General features: G+C 38.6%; 2 protein-coding genes across 3 annotated transcripts in view; one reads left to right on the top strand and one right to left on the bottom strand.

Annotated features, from left to right (window-relative positions):
* The window catches only part of LOC109476119 (pumilio homolog 3-like), a 14,545-nt gene extending 1,134 nt beyond the window's left edge, over positions 1-13,411 (bottom strand). The window contains exons 1-18 of the mRNA XM_019777013.1: positions 13,337-13,411; positions 12,574-12,883; positions 12,197-12,326; positions 11,564-11,639; positions 11,344-11,437; positions 10,625-10,691; positions 9,981-10,050; positions 9,682-9,786; positions 8,940-9,043; positions 7,764-7,839; positions 6,772-6,870; positions 6,474-6,527; positions 5,793-5,873; positions 4,622-4,764; positions 3,312-3,457; positions 2,653-2,738; positions 1,133-1,223; positions 423-513 (exon numbers count right to left, since the gene is read on the bottom strand). Coding sequence (XP_019632572.1) covers positions 423-513; positions 1,133-1,223; positions 2,653-2,738; positions 3,312-3,457; positions 4,622-4,764; positions 5,793-5,873; positions 6,474-6,527; positions 6,772-6,870; positions 7,764-7,839; positions 8,940-9,043; positions 9,682-9,786; positions 9,981-10,050; positions 10,625-10,691; positions 11,344-11,437; positions 11,564-11,639; positions 12,197-12,326; positions 12,574-12,871 — 1,811 coding nt within the window. The 5' untranslated portion in view covers positions 12,872-12,883; positions 13,337-13,411. The remainder of the gene's footprint in view (positions 1-422; positions 514-1,132; positions 1,224-2,652; positions 2,739-3,311; positions 3,458-4,621; positions 4,765-5,792; positions 5,874-6,473; positions 6,528-6,771; positions 6,871-7,763; positions 7,840-8,939; positions 9,044-9,681; positions 9,787-9,980; positions 10,051-10,624; positions 10,692-11,343; positions 11,438-11,563; positions 11,640-12,196; positions 12,327-12,573; positions 12,884-13,336) is intronic.
* Positions 13,412-13,448: 37 nt separating this feature from the next.
* Positions 13,449-21,200, top strand: LOC109476120 (GTP:AMP phosphotransferase AK3, mitochondrial-like). 2 transcript variants are annotated; one of them, XM_019777014.1, is made up of 7 exons: positions 13,449-13,647; positions 14,252-14,372; positions 14,838-15,035; positions 16,827-16,946; positions 17,745-17,917; positions 19,973-20,091; positions 20,662-21,194. In XM_019777014.1, exons 2-7 carry the CDS (start codon positions 14,291-14,293, stop codon positions 20,786-20,788), a joined length of 819 nt encoding a protein of 272 aa, XP_019632573.1. In that variant the 5' UTR covers positions 13,449-13,647; positions 14,252-14,290; the 3' UTR covers positions 20,789-21,194. The 2 variants fall into 2 exon arrangements, with proteins under 2 accessions (XP_019632573.1, XP_019632574.1); XM_019777015.1 differs by lacking the exon at positions 14,252-14,372 and having other exon boundaries at positions 20,662-21,200.
* The last annotated feature ends 2,481 nt before the right edge of the window (positions 21,201-23,681 follow it).

The raw sequence follows: 23,681 nt of genomic DNA, 5'->3' as shown, positions 1-23,681 counted from the left end.
AAAAAAAAAAAAAAAATTCAGAATCAACTGCAAAATGCTCATATTTTGCCCCGAACAGTTGAAAACAGTCCTTTTCTTCCTAGCTGTTACAGTTATTCCATCTTTCAATGCAGTGGTATCATTAAAAGTTCAAAATTCATTGTTTGAAACAGCCTGGTGTGTTGACTTCATGGCTCCTATTGTACCATTTTGGGCCATAATAGGATGCCTATGCCTGTTTTTATTTTTATTTTTTTTTCGCCCGCCCGCTCCGTTATTTTTCTAGAAAAATCTGTTAACCAAGAAATAAAATTGGTGTGGCCTGATCTAAAAATAAAAAAGACAACTACATGTACATGTACTCTTATCTAACATCAACCAACTCAAACATTACAGAAAAAGAGATCTTTCGCCTTCCATTGTTTCAGAAAAGTCAAACCCACCTGACAATGACAAAGGCTCCTCGGTTGACCTTGGCCCATGAGGCCATCGCACCAGGCTCAAGGTGAGACAGCAGTGCAGGAGCAAAGAACCCTGGGAGGAAACATACACATTTTAGCATGTGGAAATAACTATGGAAACACAAGCAAACACACAGACACACCAAAAAACAGTTACTCAAGCAACTGGATATGATTTTGGTCAGACATTTCAGGTAGCATCCACTACCTTTTGTCAGTGACACTGGAGAATTTTCAGAAAAACAGGTATATAAGCACAAACTATTGAGAGACACACAGACACACTGAAAATAAAACCCGTGTACATGGATGTGCCACACTAATTTAATTTGTTGGTTCTCGGATTTTTTCAGAAAAAAATGAAGCGACAGGGCGGAAAAAAAATAAAAACAGGGCTAGGCATCCTATTTTAGCCCCAAATGCTTCGATAGGAGCCATGAAGTCAACACAAAAGGCTGCGTTAAAGTTTAAACAATGAATTATGAACTTCCAATCAAACCACTGCATTGATAGATGGAAAAACTGTACCAACTAGGAAGAAAAGTACTTTCCTCAACTGTTGGGGTCAAAATATGAGCATTTTTGAGTTGATTCAAAACCAGAATCTTTCTTTTTTTTTGCAAATGAAAAAAATGAAGAGGCGGATCCGAGAACCAACAAATTAAAATGGTGAAGCCTAACAATTGACACACCTTCAGTTTGGCCTGCTTCCCTCTGAGTTTTGTCCCAAGTCAATAGTCTCTTCAGGAACAGGTGGCCAGCTGGGTGCTCCACAAGGTGCATCTGGAGAAACCATCAGGGGCACTGGTTACTGTAAATCACTTTATATGAATGAATGAGTGAGTGAGTGAGTGAGTGAGTGAGTGAGTGAGTGAGTGAGTGAGTGAGTGAGTGAGTGAGTGAGTGAGTGAGTGAGTGAGTGAGTGAGTGAGTGAGTGAGTGAATAAATGAAGGTATGAATTTTTATTAACGTGTCTTGTGACTTTTGTCGCCCAGCCCATATGGGCTTATAAGACACCTAAACATAAATATGAACATAAACATAGGTACAGAAATCATATAAACATAAATCCAAGTCCAAGTCAAAAGGAAACATCAAATGAAATTAAAGAACTTAATACAAAATTGAACATAACACAATCGGTACATAAGTGTCAAAAGTGTCAACTCAAATTGTCAAGAGTACATAAATGCAACTCAGAAGAACATAAAGTAAAATGAACTAAGATATGTGAACTACATTTGTAATCCGGGAAAGAGGAAACAAAAGGAGAAATTTATGACTAAATTATATTTGCGGTAGCAAAAAAAATTGACATGCTTGTGGAACTATATGTTTACGGTGTCAGCAGGTGCAGAAGAAAGAAAGCCTTCAAATCATTTGTTCGCAGTATTGATAAATTTGTGGTACAGAAGTGATAGCGAAATCGCGAATATATAAGAACTGTGAATACAAAGCGATTTACAGTATCACTGAGTACATTCTGTTCACATACTGGCAAATCATGTTTCTGACATCAATGAATGTACAAAACATGTACATCTATCTTAGGCCACATCAATTTAATTTCTTGGTTAACGGATTTGCCCGCTTCATTATTTTAATGATTTGCAAATAAAAATAAAAATTCAGAATCAACTGCAAAATGCTCATATTTTGCCCTAAACAGTTGAAAACAGTCCTTTTCATCCTAGTTGTTACAGTTATTCCATCTTTCAATGCAATGTTATCATTAAAACTTCAAAATTCATTGTTTACATTTTGAATCAGCCTGGTGTGTTGACTTCATTGCTCCTATCATAATAGGATGCCTAGGCCTGTTATTTTTTTTTTTTTCGCCTGCCCGCTCCATTATTTTTCTAGAAAAATCCGTTAACCAAGACATTAAATTGGTGTGGCCTTATATGTAGTAGAATGGTTTATTTCAATTTGAAACTCAAGACATACACAATTCGCACTGACGACAGACTCCCAGGCAACCATACTGGATGCCTGAATTGCTCTGTGGTCACACAAAATATCATTAAAATATGGGTATTATTGTTAAACATTATTGCATATTATTACATATTGTTAAAATATGTAAGATCAACTTATATCAAGTTTTCTCAAGTCTTACCCTACAAAACCTACAAAAGGAGATCCTTCTTATATGTAGTACATTGTTGAAAGTATTACAGAAGAATGAGTCAAGTGTTCTCTGTTGTGTACCTCACTTTCCTCCCCGTCTCTTCCTTGTGGCATGAAGTCCTCAGCTGCTAACAAGGACAAGGCCTCATAGGCTGCAGTCTTATCACCTGATGAAATGATAAAACATACCATATAATACATGTATTACTGACTATCTGCTAGTTTTGAGCTTGGCTTTAGCTTAAGTCCACAGACACCCTAAGGTCATGTTGATTTGATAATATGGATAACATCCTCTGGGAACCCCAAAACTGATGCACGAGTGTGAATAAAAAAAAGTTTTGCAAAAAAAAAGTTGCTTTCATAATGAAATCTACGTGGTCAGGAAGGTTGAAAAAATGACACAGAATATGGTTTGGCGAATAACCTACAGTAACTCTTCAAATTCATTTCTTTACATTATCCTCGTTTTTTGTTTGATTTTGGCATTCTACGACATCGGTACTGTTTTGAAACATTCTTTTTGCAACTTACGGTATATATTTGCTCATTTTGCAACTGTTTTGTACGATTTACAGTATGGTTAAAAACTTTTTTTTTTGGAAATGGCCGAAAATTCATGCGCGCATGGATGTCATCAATCAAACCAAATTGGCCTAACTATAATCAATGATCAACTAAATATTAACATTATTAAAAAAACAATAAAATACAAATATATTAGATATTAACCTACTAACCATGTGCATATTCTAGGGTAGCTAGTGCCACTTGACTCTGTGCCTTGTCAAACACCAAGTCTTTGGTGTGTTGGGAGAAAAACTTCAACAGTGGAGCAGATACAAACTCTAACAACTCCTGTCTTCTCATGGCTGGGTCCTTCTTGCTGTACATAGACAAAGCAAATAATTACACTTAACAAATATGTCCAGTTAAGATTATGAATTGACAGTAAAAAAATATAAATTGTAATCTTTATATTTTATATTTCATATAAAATTTCATATAAATTTATACAAATATCATCTAGTTTTGTCAGAAAGACAATACGGTAACACTTGTGTCCATAATATCACCAGGGTCCATAATATCGCCACCTTGAGAAAAAGTGTGCTTTAAGATATTTTTACTGCAACATACTTTTGGTATTCACTCCTGCACACCTCAAATGTACATATCTAGGGTATGTTGCAGTAAAAATATCTTTAAGCACACTTTTTCTCAAGGTGGCGATATTATGGACACAGATGTTACTACTTTGAAACTGAAACTGGCTTGGAGGGACATGAACTTTTCTCAGTGATGTATGACAGACAGTTGTGGCGAACTAACTTTGTATGCTCCACCTCTACGGAGGATGAATGATGATGATGATGATGTTACTACTTTATTTAAATTCATTCCATGAAAAGAAAATATATTACAACACTGCACACTGCAATGTGGTAAATCTTAAGAAAATGGAACATTCACAAAATCTAAATCATAACTTTCAGTTTCATGCTGAAGTATGTCTATCTAGTGTTAGAAATACCCACCTACAGTCTGCATTTTGCAGACATTTACAATATTGCATTAGAAAAATTGGGCAGCCTCAATTTTGTAGTAAAAATCAGGCTAGGGGTTCAATGGTGTCAGCACAATATTTTAAAGAGCATTTGTGTTTACTGCTGACTCTGTAATATACATGTATTACTTTTGTGTGTATTTTTCAAACCGCATTTTAAACGTTTGTCAACATGCAATTTTGTGTATGCCATGGGTTTAGGTTTGAACTTATAATCGAGTATTTGCTGAATTATTTCTGAATTGCATAACAAAATTAAGATTGCAATATTGCAGAAGACTCAAAAAAGGATTTCTACTGCTCTCTGCTATCTGTACTGCTTCTGCTATAAAATCAACACTCCGTCTGTAGTTTCCAATGTCGGAAAAGATGTCTTCTGCAACAGGCAAAATTCTGATGAAACGTTGACCACAATGAAAACCTTGAAAAATCAGGGTTCTGTGCAGGCGCAGTACGTTCTGCCGATGTGCTATCTATTCCCACCTGGTCTCGTTACCATCTCCCTGCTGCAGTAGTTTGAGGATGTCTGGGTGGATGTGTCCGTGGTGCCGGCCACACAACAGGTACAGGAGAACCTTCCTGCCATGCTGGTCCTGGACAAGGTCAGCTACACTCTGCAGCAACTCCTGGGCAATGGAAACAGTACAATGCAAGGCCACACCAATTTAATTTCTTGGTTAATGGATTCGCCTGCTTCATTTTTTTCTGATTTGCAAAAAAAAATAAGAATCAACTGCAAATGCTCATATTTTGCCTTGAACAGTTGAAAATAGTCATTTTCTTCCTAGTTGTTACAGTTATTCCATCTTTCAATGCAGTGGTATCATTAAAAGTTCAAAATTCATTGTTCAAACTTTGAACCAGCCTGGTGTGTTGACTTCATGGCTCCTATCATATCATTTTGGGCCAAAATAGGGTACTTACATTATAGGCCTGTTTTTATTTTTTTTCGCCCACTCGCTCTATTATTTTTCTTTAAAAATTCATGTGGTGTGGCCTAAGTATAATAAAGCCCCATTCCACTCTGTGCAGAGCATAGGGGTGGTACCCATCTCCATTTCTGTAGCCCTTGGGCCACACAGTTGTGCAAGCACTACAGCAGGGGGCTAGCTCGCTGTTGTGTGTTTGACCTTCCCACACTCTTTCTCATAGATGATGAGTGCCAAGCAAAGCTAGCAGTATGAACCATTTTTAATGTCTTTGGTATGACCAGGCTGGGGTTTGAACTCACAACCTCCTGGTTAGAGAGCACTCTTTCCTATTGACCTATTGCACCGGTTACAATGTAAGTAAAGGTAAAGGTAATCCTATAGCCTTTTTCAGGCCATAAGGGCAGTGGGTTGTTGATCAACTGTTTTAGGGCACGGTATTGAAAGTCGGACCCCTTTCCTATCCTTCCACTGCCTTTTACCTCCCCAATTAAAGTCAGGTACCCATTATAAAGAACAGTGATATCACAGACTTTTATTAACACCCTAAAGCCTGAGTAACACAGTAGGAAAATAGCTTGTTTGAAGAGTCAGCAAGATCAAAAAAGGACATTTTTGTTGGACATATGGCCCATGTCTCCATCCAATGTAATTGTAGATTTTCAGTGAAATACATCCTTGATTCTCTGGTAATGTTGACAAGTGTTAGAAAAAAGTACACATACCTGCAAGATGGCCTTAGAGACTAACTTGGTGTCATCAACTACGTCAAACAGTGCCAACAGGGTGTGGTGGGCAAACTCTTCCTGTGGAGTTAAAAAAAAAGGACAACATTCAATTACCAAAAAAGGTGTTGCATCGATATCAAACAGTGGTGAAATAGCACACTCATGTCATTTTCATATGAACTGTGAATGTAAAATCCCTAATTTTGAAACGCAACGGTGGAAAAAATAGGGCGTCTTTGGGGCATCCTACAAAAAAGTAGGGCGTCCAATTTCTTCTTATTTTCAGTACAGGGCGTCCAAAAGACGCCCGGACGCCCCCCTAGCTAAAAGCCTGATTCGAAGCATAACGTTACATACAAACTACCATACTTAAAATAACAAAAACTAGAGAAATAACATTTGCAAAGCAAATGCATAATGTTTACCTTCGGACATGGTCTGCTCTGTTGATTCTTACTCAAACACATTCACATACATGTACTATACGAGTATATGGTAACAAGAGCAGAGCAGACCATGAAATTGCAACATTATGTAACCAAACACCAGTCACCATGGTGACAGACGTTAACAAATCAGGTCATTGGTCAGGTCAGAGGTCGCTGTTTGGAGAAGAAGAAGAGGAAGAAACTGAGGAAAAACAATATGTTTTCCTTCGGTAAACATAATGAAACAAACCTGGCAAATCTTCTGCACAAAGGTCTTCATTGTCTTGATGATGACTTTTCTATCCTGTAAAGAGAGGGACAGAAACCCAAATTACATGTGCAGATCATCATCAATAAGGTAATAAATTTGACACAACCTAAGTTAAGATTCTATACTTTTATATATTATCTTTATATAAGTTTATATACATGTACTTGCAAGTACAATGTTGTGCTTAACTTCAAATACTAGTATCTGTGGATGCTTAAGTGCTGGATGCCTATTGGTCACCTGAGATGTCAAAGGTGACTGGGAGGTCAGAGGTTACCTTTGCAGTTCCATGCCACAGACAGTGCATGGTGACCCTTGACCCGTCATGGGTGTGGAGAATGTGGATGAGGGACTCTCTGACAGCTTCAATCATTTCCTAAAGAACAACAGAAACTTTGTCAACACAAAAGATACACAATTCAGCACCAAGGACAGTGCTATACATGAAACAATGGTCCAGTTAAATTTACCCCTAGGGCCACACCGACTTAATTTTATGGATGACATCCGCGCGCGCATTGATTTTTTTATAGTTAAAGAGTTTGACTTGTTCTAACACAAAAAGGGAACTCACCATAAATTTTCGGCTGATCCCGTCAACACAGATGAGCTTTCATTCGAGCATTGATTTTTGCTTGTTCCTAATAAAAAATCACGTCCTCCGAGGCTCTGGCCTGGCTCCTCCATGGTAGTTAGCGACAATACAGAGCTGGTGTTAACTACGGAGGACGGCACCCAGGCTGCCGAAGCTCCACGACTCAAGAACTCAGTAATGTTACATAAAATTATGTACAGTGCCGATTCATAAATTCCTTAAAAAGTGAGCATGTGCTAGCTTTGTCGTATACATCGCTATGTACTGCGGCAAATTCATAATACCAGCTTTGTATTACTGTGGTTTGAGTAGCATTCTTATTTTTGGCAGGAATTTTTTTTATTCGCCCGCGCACACTAGTTTGGGGGTCTTCAGAGGATGTCATCCATAAAATTAAGTCGGTGTGGCCTACTAAATCAAATACTTTTACCTGATCCAACAGTGTTACACTTAACATAGATACAGTCAAAACGACCCAGAGACCCTCTTAGTGGGCTATTAAAATCTGGCCTCATGGTGGTCACTAAAGACAGGATTCTTAAAGCCTATGTCAATGGGAAAAATTATTTAAGGGACCACTTTCTGGTGGTCAGTTAGATAATTTTGTACAGGCTGGACTGTACATCTATCCCCTATGGCTACATGTAGCAATGAAAGACATTACATGTACTTACTGTTCTAAGCGGGCCCTCAGCATGAGTGAAAAACTCCAGTAATGCCTTGTGTACGATAGTGTGTTTCACCACAGTCCTGGACAAAGGTATGGGGTAAAACAGCACATCAATACAACCTTGACAAGTTAATAAGCTGCATTTTACAACATAAATATCGAGTCCCGGGCCACACAGTTACACTGGATAAGATACACATACTGGACACGGGGAAGGACTACTTTGTGAGGGGCGTGAAGGAGGCAGTTTACATCAGGGCCCATCAACCCTCTCTGAACTGTGACCATGCCCGTAGTCGGGGGGTTCGGAAGAACCCCCCCACAAGGCTCAAGGTCCACTTTTTGGTCCACTTTTTATATAAAGGTCCAAGATTTTTCTTGAAAAGATGGACTGGAATCGTAGAAAAACTGCTCCCTTTGTCATTGAATAAAAATTTATCTCTGATCTTTTCTTGGAAATCCTCTCAAAAATGCACGAAATGGCATTTTAGAAGGTTCATTTTTCAAATTTTCCGGGGAGCATGCCCCCCCCAACCCCCCTAGGAACCTTGCGCCTACAGTGCTCGAGCAGTGGAAAGAACCCCCCCCATTAAAAATCCTTGCTACGGGCATGGTGACGGTGGTAGATTCCGTCTTCCCGCCACATTTGATGCACTCCTGACGTCATCACACTTTTGACTTCCGGAGAGTCAGTGAGTGCATCACACTTCTGACGAAGGTTGACGAGATCGACCAAAAATTTATGGTGAGCTACCTTCTTGTGTTGTGTTGGAACAAAGCTTGAACTTTACAACTAAGGTATATTCATGTTTACCCAAGGAAAACATATTGTTTTTACTCAGTTTCTTCCTCCTCCTCATCTGTTCCAAACACTAACCTCTGACCAGGCCAATGACATGATTTGTTGACGTCTGTCACTATGGTGACTGGTGTTGGGTTACATAATGTTGCAATTTCATGGTCTGCTCTACTCCTGTAACCATATACTCGTAGTACATGTATATGAATGTGTTAAAGTAAAAATTAACAGGGCAGACCATGTCCGAAGGTAAACATTATGCATTTGCTTTGCAAATGTTACTTCTCTAGTTGTATATGTATTTGGTAAAAGACACAGTGTACTAGTACTTGAATGACCCAAAGATAAGTAGCATTAACAGTGAATCCTAATGTAACTCACTTCTCCAACAGTGGGGTGAGAGATTCCTTGAACTCTTTCATCACGAGCTGCTTCTTGTCTGGGTGAAGTGTGAAGAGGTCCTGCAAAGTTGTGGTGTCAGGAGCCTGAAGTACAATGGAGAGACACAGTTTTAGCCTCCTTAGCGGGTTCTACAAGTCAGGCTTATTGAGGGATTTATTATTATAATTATGTGTTGTTTTTTTCTAATGGCATATTAGATCTCAGTACTCAGTTTATTGTGGCCCACACAAATACGTTGTTCCTATCTGGACTTATTGGCTTTTAAAGATTTCGCCAGAAAGTCCCCTACAGTTCCAGAACAAGCTGCTAGGGGGACCAAACCCACACGACTTATTCCTGACAGGAAAAGCTATCTGTCACCAAAACGTCAAGACTATAGCATGTTCAGGACAAAAGATACAAAAACCGGAAGTTCTGCTGCAGTACCAAGGTCATCCACTAGGAGGCCCATATTTGACCTTGACCTTTGTCTTCCTTAGACTTACCATCACACCAAATATCATCATAATCCATAAAGCCATTATTAAGTTATGCTGACGACAAATGTGCGGAAACACAGACACACAGACACTCCAAAAACAATACCTCCATTTTTCATGGAGGTAAAAAGCCCATTATAAGCCAAAAAAATGTAGCATGGAGACTAGCTGACTGCTGCCCATCCCTGTGTTAGAACCCCCTGAGCAGTATAATCAAAGACTGGATACTACTACTGCAGTACCTTGAAGACCAGGTAGGTGTTCCCGTATAACTCCTGCAGCATGGCTTTCCTCTGCGTCTGATTGGCCCACTCATTGTAAGCATACTCCAGCACACTGGAGGCTTCCTGGGGGCCAGGTGAGAAAATCATCAGTACTAGTATCTAAACTAGGATACATGTACTATTACTAGTATTAGGTTGCCTGCTCAAAATTCAATTGTCATTGTTACTTTAACTGTCTAAAGTGGATTTTAGTTGCAAATTCTGATAAAACAGAGAAAAGACTTGCTGAAGTAACAGTATTTACAAACAAAACCTACCGTGTGTCTGATGATCTTCTTTATGTGACCATGAAAACTCTTCATGATTTCAGCTTTTTGTTCTTTGGACCTAGAGGAAGGTGTACAAAAATGCAATGAAAGTAATTCAACCACAGCACACTAAAGGAACCTCTGTATGTAACCCATAGAAGCAAGAATGTAGAATATTATATCAGGGCTTGAAATACTGGGTGCATGTCTACCTTAGTCAGTGCACCCAAATTTGGAGCTGTGCAACCAATTTTTTTTCTGTGGATGCACCAGTGCACCCAAATACTTTCTTAGGTTTAACATATGTAAATATGTTGAATGTATGGTTGTCACAGCAATATGCTTAACATCTAAATGTCAGAAAAAATACTATACTAACTCATTTGTTATAGTACTTTTCTTGAAATGAAACAGTTATAGTCTTTGCTGACATTCTACTTATTTTATTTCATATGGTGCACCTAAAATATTTTTTGTGTTTTTAGGTTGGGTGCACCAGTGCACCTGTTCCCAAAAATGAATTTCGAGTCCTGTATATACAATGCATTTTGTACAGTTCTCTAAGGGAGATACATTATAGTTTATACCCAAATTATACACAGATGGCACATGAAGCAAAGCATCTACAATGTACAGTACATGCAGATACTCACCCATACTTCAGTAACTTCCTGACACTAAACTTTGCATACTTGGACTTAGACAAATTCACCAAGTCATCTGGAACAAAGGACAGGCAAAACATTAAAACCTGTAGGATCTAAATAAACTGTCAGTAGTTTTAGAAAAATGTGTACAATTTGCAACCCAAGAATTATAGAGGTATCTGTATATCTGTATCTGTATAGCTGGTATAACCGCCTTTACGCATAACACACCAGCTTCGCAGGCACGTGACGCGGCGGCAGCTGGCTATGTTATACCGATTGACTTATTACACCTACCCCTTGAACTTGTAACTCTAGACATTGTTTAAAGCTATCTAATGACAATGCCCCTACTGTACTTGGTGACAGTGAGTTCCAATCTGCGATAGTTCTAGGAAAGAATGAATTCTTGAACACCTCGATCCTTGGTTGATAACTCTGGTACTAGTACTTGAAGGCATGGCTATTTCTTGTTCTCTTCTGGGCTGGTATTAGGTACTTAATAGTTTGGACGTCCACCAGTTTATTAGTCCTTTTGTACATTATGCATAGTCTGGACATTTTTTTTCTGTCTTTCAATGAGACCCACTCCAGGTTTCTTTTCATTTCCGTGACACTAGCACCTCTTTCATAGTTGTTCATACAGAATCTTGCAGCTTGATTCTGAAGCTTGAAGCTTTACATTCATATTTGTTGCAAGTTTAGAGTGCATAGAGTGCACCTACCTTTGAGTTCCTCAAACAACATTGCCCTCTGCTCCGGTGTACCAAACTGGATACAACACTGCATCACTCGCACTGAGTCATGGGCATTGGCAAGCTGTTGGACACAAACACGGCATTATCTTTTGCGACAGGAACATACATGTAAAAATTTAAAGCAATGCCACAAACCACCATCACTCAGAAAGACTGCATGAAATTTAAATGTCTTTAAATTGTTTACCTCCTTGACCCTTCCCTTGATGAGTCCATACAGTTCTGTCATCAGCTTGGCTCTGGTCTCTTTCTTACAGTCATGTCTGGAGGGAGGGAGGCAAAAGTAGAGTGTGGCGTTTTACCTTGATGCTTGTTAAACTGAGGAATGAAAAGACTTCTAGACGTTCAATGTTTTAAACCTAGTTTCAAAAGCTAGCCTCTGTATCTGTATCAGTATCGCTGGTACAATAGTGCTGTGTACCGGTTCACAGGACTTGGATCCGGACTTGTAAGAATGTTTAGGTTTCTTTCCAAACCACCTAAAACCTTCCGTAGATTGCAAAAACTTTGCTGCAAAATGAAGAAAACATTGCCTTCGGGCATCGTCAAGTGTCGGCCTCCATGTTATGTGGCCAAAGTTTCACCAACACAACATTGCAAGGTTGCCAACATGCAATTTTGTATATGCCATGGGTTTAGGTCCGGACTGAACCTAAACCCCTGGACTTGAATCTGGACCTGAACCTAAATGTGGGTTTAGGTATGCAGCACTATCAGGTACATGTATAATATAACCACCCTTTAGTGTGCCATACCAGGTCAGATTCATCTTCCACTCAAGGAGAACATCGGGAAAAAAAATCATGTGATAACAAAGTACCTTCTGACGACTTCCCAGATTTCCTTGGTCCTCTTGAGGAGTGGGTAGTTGTTCTTCAGCTGTCTCCGGACCTCCTTCCGATCCTTCTTCTTCATCTCTACAAGCTTCTGCTTCTTTTCTGGACTTTCCCCTGAAAAAGTAACGTTACATTTGCACCAAGAAGTGATTAACAAAGAACTGTTCCAACAACACTTAAGTTTCTTACTACATGTGCAAAAAATGTGCAAGAAAAATCATGGACCATTTCATTGAACTTGGGACAGAAATGCTGGATTTTTTTCTGTCCTGAGCAGTAAAATTCCATCCTAGGACAGACTCAATAGGACATACATATAAAAACACAGTAAAATTTATGCATCATGTACAGAACAACTCACCACTCTCTCCCTCTCCTTCACTCTTTCTCTTCTTCCCTTTCTTCTCTGGTAACTTTCTCTTTTGTCCTGTCTTCTCTTCCCCCTCTCCATCTGCAGATTTCTTCACCTTGCCATCCTTCTTAAACTTCTTACCCCTGCCCTTCTGGTCTCCTTTCTTGAAAAGTTTTCCCCCTGCGAGTTCTTGAGACTGGTCGTTGAAGGACTTGACTTTCTTGGTGGGAGGGCCAGCAGCTGTCCCTTTGGTGCGTTTGATCTTGACCTTCTTCTCTGGTTTAGTGTCTTCCATTGTTACGGTCATTTCTTAACAAAGCTGAACAAAACAATCAAGTGATACCAGTGTTAGGGAATAATAAATTTTGAAAGAAGCCTGCTTCTGAATTAAAATAATTTAAAAGTATGTATGGCCAGCAAAGAAAGAAAAATAAAAACTTTTTCATCTATCTTAAACACATTTTTCATTTATTTGAACAGTTTTACAAGTAGAAGCTCTGTATGATATTGCTAAAAAAAAAATAAGATTATGTAGAGACTGCGATCGTAGGCTAGCTTTCTCGTAGTTTTCAGAGAGTTCGGCGTAGCTTTGCTTTGGGGAGGGGGGCGAAGTTTGCGAAACGGGACATGTCCCAACTTTGAATTCTTCAACGATCGAGCTAATTTCCTAAGAAAACCGTGGGTCATTAGTTAAAACAGAATGACTTACGAGCATCTAAGATATATCTGAAGTAGTGAAGTGTTGAATCATCTAGAAATGTGAAAAACTTACCGACAAAAACCTCTTGGGACACACTGCACTGTAGCACGCACGTTGCCTACTGTCGACTTCACCTCTAACCCGGAAGCGGTAACGTTACAACCCGGAAGTACTAGGACACCGGCAGTAGGTCGTAGGTTAGGAGGTGTGTCTGTGTGGTTTTCGTCAAGAAGTTGTGTAAGAAGAAGTGCCGTTTTAAGCTTTTGTTGTCCGTCTTAGTCTGTTTAGAGGAGGTTCAGGGTTTCGCTGAGAAGTCAGAGTATCGTCTGAGCCGTCTGTGTGCCAAGAAACTGCAAGATATTCAACCAAGCGAAGGAAAAAACGTGAGTACCCAGTGTAGACTTGAACAAATTTGAAACTATTTGAGAGGTCTTGTGCAAGTGTGTAGCATGATATACAAAATATTTGTTATACTTTTGATGATTTATGACTCATAACATGGAGTTAAAACTTGAAGTGTTAACAGTATGAAACTAAAGCAAAGGTAACAGTACCACCAGTGTTATAATAACTTTATCATATGATTATGAAGATTGACATTGCTAATAAGGACTCTATGCTGGAACTTTTGCACCAATTTTCGGTCAACCACATCTGACAATAGTATATTTTCCCTCTATCATAATAGTTCATAGAGGCAAATTCATGTGTAAGTGGCCATTGAACAGCTTTTGCTTTGGTCAGTCTTAAAATGATGAGGATGACCTTTGTACCAAAGCAATTATTTGCAGATGTTACAAAATAGAAGTCAGTAAAATCAAAGTAGTAGTTTCGTCTCACATTTAGTTCTCAAAATTAAGATCCGTATGCTGTAATACCCATACGTTGTAAAATGTTGAAATGGCCCACTTTATATAGAGATGGGAAGTTTTTCTTGATTGGCTTTAAGCAATGTCGCCTCTCGGGACCTATATTGTACTGTTCCAGGTTGTGTATTGCAGTATTACAGAGTGCAGGGTTGCGTTGATGTACCTTTGTTTGTTTCTGGTACTGACTCTGACACCGTGGCCAGCCTGGTCACACGTACAACACTACAGAGCTCAGGAAGGTAATGATAAACTTAAAGATATCTTCATAGTAGGCATGGTGGTAGGCTAGGCACTGGTAGCTCAGCTATAGTGGTATTGAATCGATACAAGGGCCTGTATGTTGTCTGTAAATTTAGTGTTCAAACCATGAACCAAATTTTCTTCAAACTGTAGTCAAAAGTGGTTTCAAGTTAGGCATCATGCATAAAGGCTCTAGCCAGGAATCCATCTATTTTAGCTCGGGTTGGTGACTCTGAAAACATGGCCATAATGACCATGGTGAACAGAATAGACAATATGCATTCCCATTTTGATGTTCTTAGTACATGTACATTCCAAATGCCTGTTTGAACCCTGTTACTATATATATATATGCTGTGAGAAAGACTGTGTGACTTGGAGCCAATCAAAGTTCTTTTTTTTTTAGATCTGTATTGACTTTTGTACAGCATTGATGAAATTGAAGTGTTGATTTTTCCTTCTAGACGACCCTCCACCAGCCCCCACGTGTCCCGTTGATGGTTGTCCTCCTCCTAAGATGTTCTCTAAGCTTCTCCGTGCCATCATCATGGGCCCCCCGGGGTCAGGGAAGGGCACCATCTCAGGTCGGATCGTCCACGACTTCGGGATGAAGCACCTGTCCAGTGGGGACCTTCTCAGAATACAGATTATGAACAGCACTGGTAGGTTTGCTACTATAGAAATGTAAATAAGGCTACACCAATCTAATTTCTTGGTTAACGGATTTGCCCGCTTCATTTTTTTCTGATTTACAAAAAAAAAAAAAATTACAGAATCAACTGCAAAATGCTCATATTTTGCCCTGAACAATTGAAAACAGTCCTTTTCTTCCTAGTTGTTACAGTTATTCTATCTTCCAATGAGGTGGTATATATATATCATTAAAAGTTCAAAATTCACCAGCCTGGTGTGTTGACTTCATGGCTCCTATTGTACCATTTTGGGCCATAATACATGTAGGATGCCTAGGCCTGTTTTTATTTTTTTATTTTTTTTCCCGCCCGCTCCATTATTTTTCTAGAAAAATACGTTAACCAAGAAATTAAGTTAATAATAAAAATAATAATAAAATAAAATAATAATAAAATGATTAGTTCTTGTGTCATCACTGTAAATCTTGAAATATTCACAGTGGTTTAATTTTCACTGCAAATTTATGACACCAAGACTACATGTATATGTTTCCAATGTATTACTGTATAGTACAAAATTGTTTCAACTGCAGACTACGAAGATTTCTTTCCTCTCTCTCCCACAAAATTCAGTCCCTGAGAAACTTAAATAATCTACAGTATAGACAGTTATCATGAAAGTTCATCTGTGTTGGTAGTTACATGTTTAAAGTTAAACCTTTTGGTCCAACACAAAAAGTTCTCTCACCTAGAGCTTTTGACCAGTCACTCTGGTCTTCCTCAGTAGACTGACCCAGTGAAGCTTGTCACATGGCTTCTTTGAAGTGTGACATCAACACTGGGTCCAAGGTACCTGGCAGGCTTTCAAAATATTGTAATGATGGTCAATTAGCAAGTTGTATTTTAGCAATTCATCATGGGAATTATACAATATGTTATAGAGAAGGTCTGTCCTTAGTGCTGAACAAACTGTTATTTTGATTTGCCTACTCAAGTTTATTTGAGCTTTCCATGTTAGAGTAAAGATCAGCTAGGAAGTATTGCAGATATTTAATGGTAGAATAGGGCCTGTCCTTAGTGCTGAACAGACCATCCTTTGCCTACTCAAGTTAATAGACTGTATACATATGCAGTAGCAATTGCCACAAATAAGTGAAGAGAGACGATTCTAGCACTATGCTTTGCCTAATTTGACTTAACAAAAAAACTGTCTCCTTATTTTATTTCCTGTATCAATTTTTATGACTCATCCATAAGATTTTTGATGGCAACTATGAAAAGATCTTTGACATATTCTAAATCAATTGTTACTAAAACACATTGGATATCATTAGTAAGAAAAAGATGCATTACAAATCAGCTGGGATGTTTCTTGAAAAAATTCTCCTCCTGTTCCCCCCTCCCCCCTTTAGGCGTCGGGTGGTGTAGTGGTTAGAGCAATCGACTATGAAGCGGGGAGACCCAGGTTCGATTCCGAGTCGTACCCGGGACATGCGCCCGACGTTGTTCCCGACGTTGTGCCCTTGGGAAAGGCACTTAACACGAATTTCCTCACTCCACCCAGGTGTGAATGGGTACCTAACTTCGGTTGGGGAAGGCCATATTGAGGTCAACTTGTGGCGTCGAATGGCTGCCGCACAGACCCTTGCGACAGTTCCACAAAAAATAATTGTGGAACAAATATGTGTATCATGTGTATTATTTGATTGTTGTAATTGTTGTGATTTGTATTATTATGTGATACCCTGCATCAATTCAGCCGTATAAAGGCTGCGACTGCACGGGTACTGTTTGGACAATAAAAAACATTTTTTATTACAGCTGCTGGTTTGGAAGCTAAGAAGTTTATTGACCAGGGTGCTCTGGTGCCTGATGAAGTCATGGTACAACTCATCCTCAACGAACTCAGGGAAATAACAAACCACAGCTGGCTGCTGGATGGTATGTATAATCAATCATGTATAATGGTGAAAACAGTTATGTATAATTATGTAAAATGGTAAAAATGAATATGTATAATGTTTGATGGGGAAAGTGGTTATGTATAATCCTGCATAATGGCAAAAAGGGATATGTATAAATTATGTATAATGGAAAAATCATTATATATAATTATAGATAATTATGGTATAATTATATATAATTGGACTATTCCCTGGGGACTAATTATCCTGCTTAATCATCACCCTCTGCCATGTACTTAAGAAAAATATAAACTTTTAATCATTTAAATAATTCTGGAGTTATTGGCCTGGAGTCCGGAATTACATTGCGGCTTGGTTTTGTTAATTTCCATTTTCTAATGCATTTTACAAAACTGGAATGATCACCTACTTGCAAACTCTTTAAATCCAAACCAGTTCAGGTTCATTCAATAGGATTATTGGAAAGTAGGCATCATAGGTTTCATATTGCTATTTCCAATTTTACATGCAAATACACCTGCAAACGACTGTTTTGTTGATACTCTGCATTTGTTTGATTCATTTTGCATTGCACATGTATTTTCCATAATTTGAGGTTCAAAGAAGATGGACAAGGTGCTTGCAATTCATGCAGAGTTCTTTTCTGTTAGCACTGTGAACATATCTATCAAAAGAATAGAAATAAAAGTGACAGTATAATGTTATTCAGAATCTACATACATGTAACTGTGTTCCTATCATTTTTACCCATTTTCTTCCCAGCCTTGTATCCTAACCTTTAACCTGTGACCCGACCTTTGACCCATGAACCCAGGTTTCCCCAGGACAGTGCCCCAGGCCGAGGCCCTGTCCGACAAGCTGGACATTGACGTGGTCATGAACTTGGACGTGCCTTTTGAGACCATCAAACAGAGACTGACCGCGCGGTGGGTCCACCCGGGGAGCGGCCGGGTCTACAACCTTGACTGGAACCCTCCTCAAATCCCTGTACGTTGGCAGGATAACACTAACCTTTTCTCATCACTAAGGCCACACCAATTTAATTTCTTGGTTAACGGATTCGCCCGCTTCATTTTTTTCTGATTTGCAAATAAAAATAAAAATTCAGAATCAACTGCAAAATGCTCATATTTTGCCCTGAACAGTTGAAAACAGTCCTTTTCATCCTAGCTGTTACAGTTATTCCATCTTTCTATGCAATGGTATCATTAAAAGTTCAAAATTCATTGTTTAAATTTTGAACCAGCCTGGTGTGTTGACTTCATGTCTCCTATCGTACCATTTTGGGCCATAGAATAGGATGCCTAAGGCCTGTTTTTATTTTTTCGCCCGCCTGCTCCATTATTTTTCTAGAAAAGTCTGTTAACCAAGAAATTAAATTGGTGTGGCCTAAGGCCATGATGATTTGATTATATGAATGACATCCTCTGGGAACCCCAAAACTGACGCGAGCGTGCTAATAAAAAAAAAGTTGCCTTCATTATGAAATGAAGGTTGAACAAATGACTAAACATACAGGGTATGGTATGGCCAATGGCGGACTCTTCGTTTTCCTTTCTTCTCATTTTCTTCTTTTCCTTTGGAATCGATTTTGTTCTTCTACAACATTAGTATCATTTTCAAATATTATTTTTTTGCAATTGACAGCATATATTTGCTCATTTTGCAGGTGCCGTAAGTGATTTACGGTATGGTCGAAAACTTTTTTTGGGGGGAAACGGAAGAAAATTCATGCACGTGTAGATGTCATCCATATAATCAAATCAACATCACAGAAAGTGTAGCATCTGTCACAGATTACAGTACTTACATTCAGCTATTGAATTTATCTGTCCTGAATTTGTTTGTCTCACCAGGCACCAAAGGGTCGGCAGCTGCTAACATGGACACCAACCTTCACAGATTGATCTTAACCAGCCTGATACAAGCTAAGATATCTGATACAAAGTACATGTATTCAATAAAATGAGCACTTGCAAAGCAAGGGTGATTGTAGCCTTGAAAATGTGCAAACAATGCATGCCCATTTTCATATATATCATGGTCTATGGGCTTTAGGAGACAGGGTGGTAAAGATTTTGTCTGCTTCCTATCTTCATGCTAAGCAAATGGAGGGCATAAAATCTTTAATTGCAAACAATAGAAAACAGAAAGTATCAAAATCTTATTTTAAGGCCTTGGAAAAAAATGTTGTGTTTCCTGTTTCAGTCCTGAAGAAATTAGGGTCGGTAGGTAGGGATTATCTTTTTTTCCTTTATTTTTTATAGACTTCAGTGGTATCTGTATAGTGTTCCAACTTATACAATACAGTTTAATAAAGTATAACTTGCATGAGGACACTTTTATTTTCAATGTCAATGAAAACCAACATTTTATCACTCAGGTGTCAGATCATGGAGCTAGGAAAGGTTGATCAGCTCCAAAAATTTATGTTCCTTGTAGGGGTCCACACACAAAAAAAGCCTAGAGCTGGCAGGTTTTTCTAGGGTCGGTCGGGAAACAGGAAACACAACATTTTTTTTCCAAGGCCTTATTTCACTCCTGGCAGTTCCGGGATAACTGATGGTACTAGATGTAGAGAGCACGTTGGCAGAACGTCCTGCGCCTGCGCAAAACCCTGATTTGCGACGGTTTTCGTTGGATTTTTGGTCAACGTTGCATCAAAATTTAGCCTGTTGCAAAGGATATATTTTCCAAGTCAACATCTGGAAACAACAGACGGGATGTTAACCTTATATACGCGAATACAACCTTATAGAAGAAGAACTTTATTGCACGACAATTGCACAAGGTACAATGTATGGCAAACTACATGAAGAGAGTAACAAACAATAAAATAAATGTTGGATAAGACCTAATGTCGAATAAAACCTAACATATCTTAATTATTCAAACAGTAAGGGCTAGCACAAGTCTTTGATGATATGAGACGTTCTGCCAAAGTGCCATGCACAGTACATTACGGGTTTTGCGCAGGTGCAGTACGTTCTGCCGACATGCTGATGTAGAGATGGTGACAACACGGTTGTTTTCCATCCCCAGGGTAAGGATGACGTGACGGGTGAACAGCTGATCCAGAGAGACGACGACAAACCAGAGACCGTCACGGCCAGGCTCAGGAACTACGAGAACCAGACTAAACCACTTCTGGAGTTTTACAGGTAGGTTCTGAAAACAAGTGGGCTTGTTTCTTTAATTGTTTGGGCCAGTAGGATATATGGATAGTTGGTAGAGGTGACACTAGCGAGGACAAACGAACTATTGAAAAACTCCTACATTGTCATGTTAGGCCACACCAATTTAATTTGTTGGTTCACAGATTTGCCTGTTTTATATTTGTCTGATTCTGGTTCAGAATCAACTGAAAAATGCTCATATTTTCCCCCAAGAAGAAAAGTTTAAGAAAGTCTACCTGGTCTATCATTGCAGTGGTTTAATTGAAAGTGCAAATTCATTGTTTTAAACCAGTATGGTATGTTGACTTCATGGCTCCTACCATAGCATTTTGGACCTTTACATGTATTTATTTATTTTTTTGCCCCGTCGCCTCATATTTTTTTCTGAAAATCGAATCGAATTGGTATGGCCTTATCCTGAGCCCTGTGAGCCTCTGAGAATGACCTATACAGAAGACTTTAGTGCATCATTATTCTGCTAAATATTTGGAAAAGTCATACATATTCTGTAATTTTTTGTCAGGATATCATTTTTTCTATTAATAATTTTTGCAGTGCTGCTGGAAAACTGGTGTCTTTCCACGGAACAGAGTCCAACATCATTTACCCAAAAGTCAAGGACTTCCTGGCCACAAAGATCCCTCCTGTCACAGATGACCAATCACAGTCTGTGAAACAATAGTTTGAATGTGAAAAGTGGTGCTGTGGTACGATCCTTCTCATTGGTCAAAGTGTACTTACACTGATTTGCTTGGTTAACTTGCAGTGATTCTCTGATTGTTGAAGAAATTGTTGTAACTGTCTGTGAGTTGCTATTAAAATGTACCTCTTAAATTAAGTACGTACACTGCACTTTGTGTAGTGGCCTCATGTACATGGGAAATTTCTCTCTGATCTATGTAAAAGTAGATGTACAAAAAGTCCCTAAAGCTACTATACAATTGAAAGAATGGTGTGAAAATGATTTCCTTTCACTGTGATTCTTGCAAAAAAATTCTAACATTTATAAATATAATTTATACAAATCATGGTGAACTCATTGTTATACCTGGAGTGAGTTTTAGCAGAAGCTTATCTAAAGCACCTTTTCAGACACACCAAGTCAATAGACCCATTCGACTTTCACGGATTGTATAAACTACTTACGTACGTCACAGGGGGGACATTTCGAAAGAATGCCGTTCTAGAACGCTGAAGTCGAACGCTGCTTGCGCTTGCGGGGTCCCCCTGGCAGATCATTGTTTTTACTAAAAGGTAGGTAAGTGTCTATTTTTTCCGTATGACAGGAAAACAGGCACCAACTTTGTATGGTGGCATTCTGTACAACAATTTAAGGGTTATTTTGTTCTGTGACGTAGGCAGTTTATGCGATCCGTGAAAGGAACTTTCGAAATGTCCCCGTGACGTAATTTCTATTTGAAGTGTCCCCCCTGTGACGTAAGCAGTTTATGCGATCCGTGAAAGTCGAATGGGTCAATTGGGAAATGATAGTGTGTTACTGTCAGTGGTGCTTTTGAAATCAAATTGGCATTTGACTTTTTTCTGTCGTGTGAACAGAAGGTCTTGATAACACTCACAGGTGTGATAGATGTGATGGCAGAGCAATAATACACAATTGTAATACAAACAAGGTAATACAAACATGTTTGAAAATAGACTGCCACATGTTTACTATAATAGTCACTTATCCTTCTCATCCCTGTTGAGATTGACCAATAGTGATGCATACCGGTTCACTGGACTTGGATCCGGACTTGAAAGAATGTTTAGGTTCAAGTCCAAAAAAACCTAAAAAAAAGTCAAGAACCGAGTCTGGACTTATTACCATAAAAGACCATTTCACATTCCCCCTTTATTTCCAAACCACCTAAAACCTTCCGTAGATTGTAAAATCTTTGCTGCAAAACGAAGAAAACATTGCCATCGGGCATCGTCAAGTTCCGGCCTCCATGTTATGTGGCCAAAGTTTCACCCAGACAACATTGCAAGGTTGCCAACATGCAATTTTGTATATGCCATGGGTTTAGGTCCGGACTTACAAGTCCAGAACTGAACCTAAACCTCTGGACTTGAATCCGGACCTGAACCTAAAATTGGGTTTAGGTATGCATCACTATTGACCAATGTTAACACCCCTACCATAAATTGAACCTTTATACATGTATGGTCTTACTTCTCTCGGCAACCATGTTGTCTGGCAGTCTGTTCACTCTTGCAGCTCTGGGGCCAAATTTTTTTACCAAATAGAATGTATTTTGACTGTAACACTTAAGCGGCAAGTTCATGTTGAATACATGTAACCTTCATGCAAAAATGGTTCCTATACTTACATTGATAAAGCTACTGTGGCCACAATGTACTTGCACTGTTATGTGCTGAAGTCCATTCCTAAATTACATTGAATACATCAATGTATATCAAGACTTCTACTGTCCAGGTCACCATTTTAAGAGATCTGTTCAGGGAATGTAAATTTAACTCGTTTATTTTATGCTGTATTAGGTAAACTGACTTCCCATAGGCTGGACAAGGAAACTAACTTTAAGTTAACAACAATGTACAGCATACATTTGTACAAGTAGATGGGCCTTTAAGTTAGTAACACATGTTAATTTGAAGTTTTCACAGAGACTTGTGTTGGTGAGTTGTGTCTCAGTACCTTTCATAAGAATGTGAGTGCTACAAAATTTAATGTATGTTGAAAATCTGCTCTGCAGAACTATACCTGTGCACAGAAACTGACAACTTTATTTTAGCCAAAGATCTCTTCAATAATGAGCACAATCCCATGAAAGTTAGGTCAACAATGACAATTACTACAACATGTAATTGGGACCTCAACACTTCTTGTAAAAATATTTTATGATTTATGTAAAAATGTAACCACATCAATGTCCCATGCACCTTATGCATTTTTAAGTATGAGTATTATTGTCTTGTTGAATATTTGTTAATGAAAAAGAAGCACACCTCAAGAAATGAAACACTTCTCTGCCACTGTTAATACTCCAAATCAGTATTTATTTTCTAAAACATGTTGATGAAAACAAACAATGAAGAATAAGAAGTAATTCTATTTTTCAACATGTCAAGGATTTATGATGGCATTTTGTAGAGTAAAACAAGTGACTTTCATATTTTAATTGTGTCACTATTTGTAATGTGTGTGAAAAATGAATAAAATCAACATTCCCAGACTACATTGCTGTATTGCAAGTGTCTTCACTTATCTCCAGTGTAAAATAATGTGGGATATGAGAATTATCAAACATAGGAAATCACTTAGTTTAGCCTCAAAAAGGTGCATCTTACAAAGCTGAACAGAAGTAGAAAGTACTTAACACACAAGTGAGTTTAAATGCACTGCTCACTATGTCTACAACACTGTATTCTACTCTAGGTATACTTGTAATTCTCTTGATTGCAAGATAAATTTTTGGTCAGCAAAAGACATTCCATTATCAATCAGTGGAGTATCAATTTTCCTTATTTCCACAAGCAAACATTGTAAACCTCTCAGGGCATGAACAAATAGCAAAAATTGGAATTACTGTTACAATAAATTGAATTATTAA

Source organism: Branchiostoma belcheri, unplaced genomic scaffold (genome assembly GCF_001625305.1).
Source record: "Branchiostoma belcheri isolate BF01 breed outbred unplaced genomic scaffold, Haploidv18h27 scaffold36, whole genome shotgun sequence".
NCBI classification, from domain to species: domain Eukaryota; kingdom Metazoa; phylum Chordata; class Leptocardii; order Amphioxiformes; family Branchiostomatidae; genus Branchiostoma; species Branchiostoma belcheri.
The sequence above is the reverse complement of the archived record's forward strand: the minus strand, read 5'-3'. Positions and strand labels throughout refer to the sequence as shown.

Coding starts and splice junctions, on each gene's coding strand:
- LOC109476120 (XM_019777014.1), top strand. CDS start 14,291: ATGTACCTTTGTTTGTTTCTGGTACTGACTCTGACACCGTGGCCAGCC. Junction 14,373..14,837: donor ACACTACAGAGCTCAGGAAG/GTAATGATAAAC, acceptor TTTTCCTTCTAG/ACGACCCTCCACCAGCCCCC. Junction 17,918..19,972: donor GGAACCCTCCTCAAATCCCT/GTACGTTGGCAG, acceptor TTCCATCCCCAG/GGTAAGGATGACGTGACGGG.